General features: G+C 47.1%; 1 protein-coding gene across 1 annotated transcript; it reads right to left on the bottom strand.

Annotated features, from left to right (window-relative positions):
• Positions 1 to 565: 565 nt before the first annotated feature.
• LOC109167865 lies at positions 566 to 1,402 on the bottom strand. Its single transcript, XM_019316937.1, has one exon. The coding sequence runs from the start codon at positions 1,400 to 1,402 to the stop codon at positions 566 to 568; it is 837 nt and encodes a 278-aa protein (XP_019172482.1).
• Positions 1,403 to 1,982: the final 580 nt, after the last annotated feature.

The following is a 1,982-nucleotide window of genomic DNA, read 5'->3' as shown; positions in this document are numbered from 1 at the left end:
ACAAAAAAAAAAACAAAAAAAAAAACCCAATATCAATAGAGACCAATTCCTTTCAAGTTTAAAGCATATGATACACATACTAAGTGGCTTGTGGTCTGATCTACTAGTACTCGGTTTCTCCCCTTAGTGGGATGTGAAAGGTTCAAACCTCACTTAAGGCAAGTAGTGTGTATATAAGGTATCCCCTTCTTATAATAAAAAAATGATAAAATTAGCTTTTTGATAAGTTGATAAATGTAAAAAAAAAAAAAAAAAAAAAAAAAAAAAAAGGGACATCTTCATAAAATTTAAATTAGTTTGTTTACATAATATTAAAATTTAACATTTTGTCTTTAAAAAATTTACAATTTAAAATAAAACTATTAGCATAATCATGATCTAGTAGCATCCCATAATGAAGTAGCAATATTGTTGCGAATCTCCTTCATATAATAATATTAATAATAATAATAATAATATTTGCGGATAAAAGGGAAGAGAAAAAGGTTTTAACATCAGATGTTATCATAATCGCCTCCATTAAGGCTCAAACTCACTACCTCCTACATAGGGGAGTAACTTGGTACTAGTGGATCACAAAGTCCTCAAAGGTAAGTTGCGGTGGAAACCTCCTAATGGCATGGTTAAAATCAATATTGATGGCTCGGTGGATCTTCATACCAACAAGACAAGTTGCGGTAGATGAGAGTGGAACAGTTTCAATCAATTTTAAAGATTTAGAACCCGATGGAATTACTGCATGACCCACACTGGAGATATCCAAACCTGCGCCATTGCCCATTCTTAACACATCATCTCCGTGATAATCTTCAGATTGCGAAAGCAGCCCGGGATCCGGGGTGGCGTGAGTTGTGGCCCCAGTATCCGGTAGCCACGCCGTGGCTTGATTGTGGGAACCGCCATCCGCCGTGACTGCCATGTGTGCCTGCGATGGAGGTGGCTCCGAGTAGCGGCGATGAAAATAAGCCGCCGAATGGCCTTGGGCTCGGCATATCTGGCAGCGAACGGGACCACGACCATTTCCGCGTCCACGGCCACCTCGGCCATTGCCTCCGCCGCGGCCTCCTGCTCCGCGACTGCCGCCGCCGCGCTGGCCACTACGCTGGTTCCCATCTCCATGATTTCGGCGGCCAGAGCCTGCATACATCGCCACTGGATCGCCGGTCGCTGGAGTGGGAAAATCATCGGCATGAATAAACTGTTGCGCCTGTAGACAGTCCGCAAGCTGGGGAATCGTCATGGGTGTGCCGTTGACTGCCAAGGAAGCAGCCATGGATCGGAATTCCGGGCGTAACCCCCGGAACACATATAGATTCTGTTCCGAGAGGGTCATAGGACGGCCGGCGAGCGCTAGATCCTCCACGATGTGTTGCGCACGGCCCAAATATTCCGGCATGGACATGTCTCCCTACCTCAACGCCTGAAATTGCCCCATGAGGTTCAGACAGCGCACCTGCGATGAGGATCCGAGCGCCGTCTCCGCCGCGAGCCATACGCCACGCGACCTGGTCTGCCCGAGCGTTAGGTACATTACCTCCTCGGAGATGGAAGAGATGAGAAGGGAGAGAATTGAGGCATCTTGCTCCAGCCACGCCTCATAGGCCGGATTAGGAGTCACAGACGCAGTGTCTATCGCAGCTTCGCCGGTGGAAGTGTCGATCACCGGTGACGGGCACGGACGGGAGCCGTCGATGAACCCGAGCAAACGCTGCCCACGGAGGAACGGGATGATTTGGGTACGCCAGTATAGGTAATTTCTGTGGGTTAATTTGAGTGGCACAAAATGGTGTGCACTCGGTAAGGAATTCGGGGGATTAGGGGAGGAAACGGAGGTGGTGGTGATGGTTCTCTCTGAACTCTGCGACATGGTCGAAAAAAGAGGAGGAGAGAGAATAAGATTCTAGGATTCCTATTGGCTAACTGATACCAGATGAGAGTGGAACAGTTTCAATCAATTCATAACAGAACGGGAGAATACAAAT

Source organism: Ipomoea nil, unplaced genomic scaffold (genome assembly GCF_001879475.1).
Source record: "Ipomoea nil cultivar Tokyo-kokei standard unplaced genomic scaffold, Asagao_1.1 scaffold3170, whole genome shotgun sequence".
NCBI classification, from domain to species: domain Eukaryota; kingdom Viridiplantae; phylum Streptophyta; class Magnoliopsida; order Solanales; family Convolvulaceae; genus Ipomoea; species Ipomoea nil.
Note: the sequence above shows the minus strand (reverse complement) of the source record. Positions and strands in the feature narration are given on the sequence as shown.

Bases quoted from the DNA above. Each gene is read 5' to 3' on its own strand.
- LOC109167865 (XM_019316937.1), bottom strand. From the start codon at position 1,402: ATGTCCATGCCGGAATATTTGGGCCGTGCGCAACACATCGTGGAGGAT.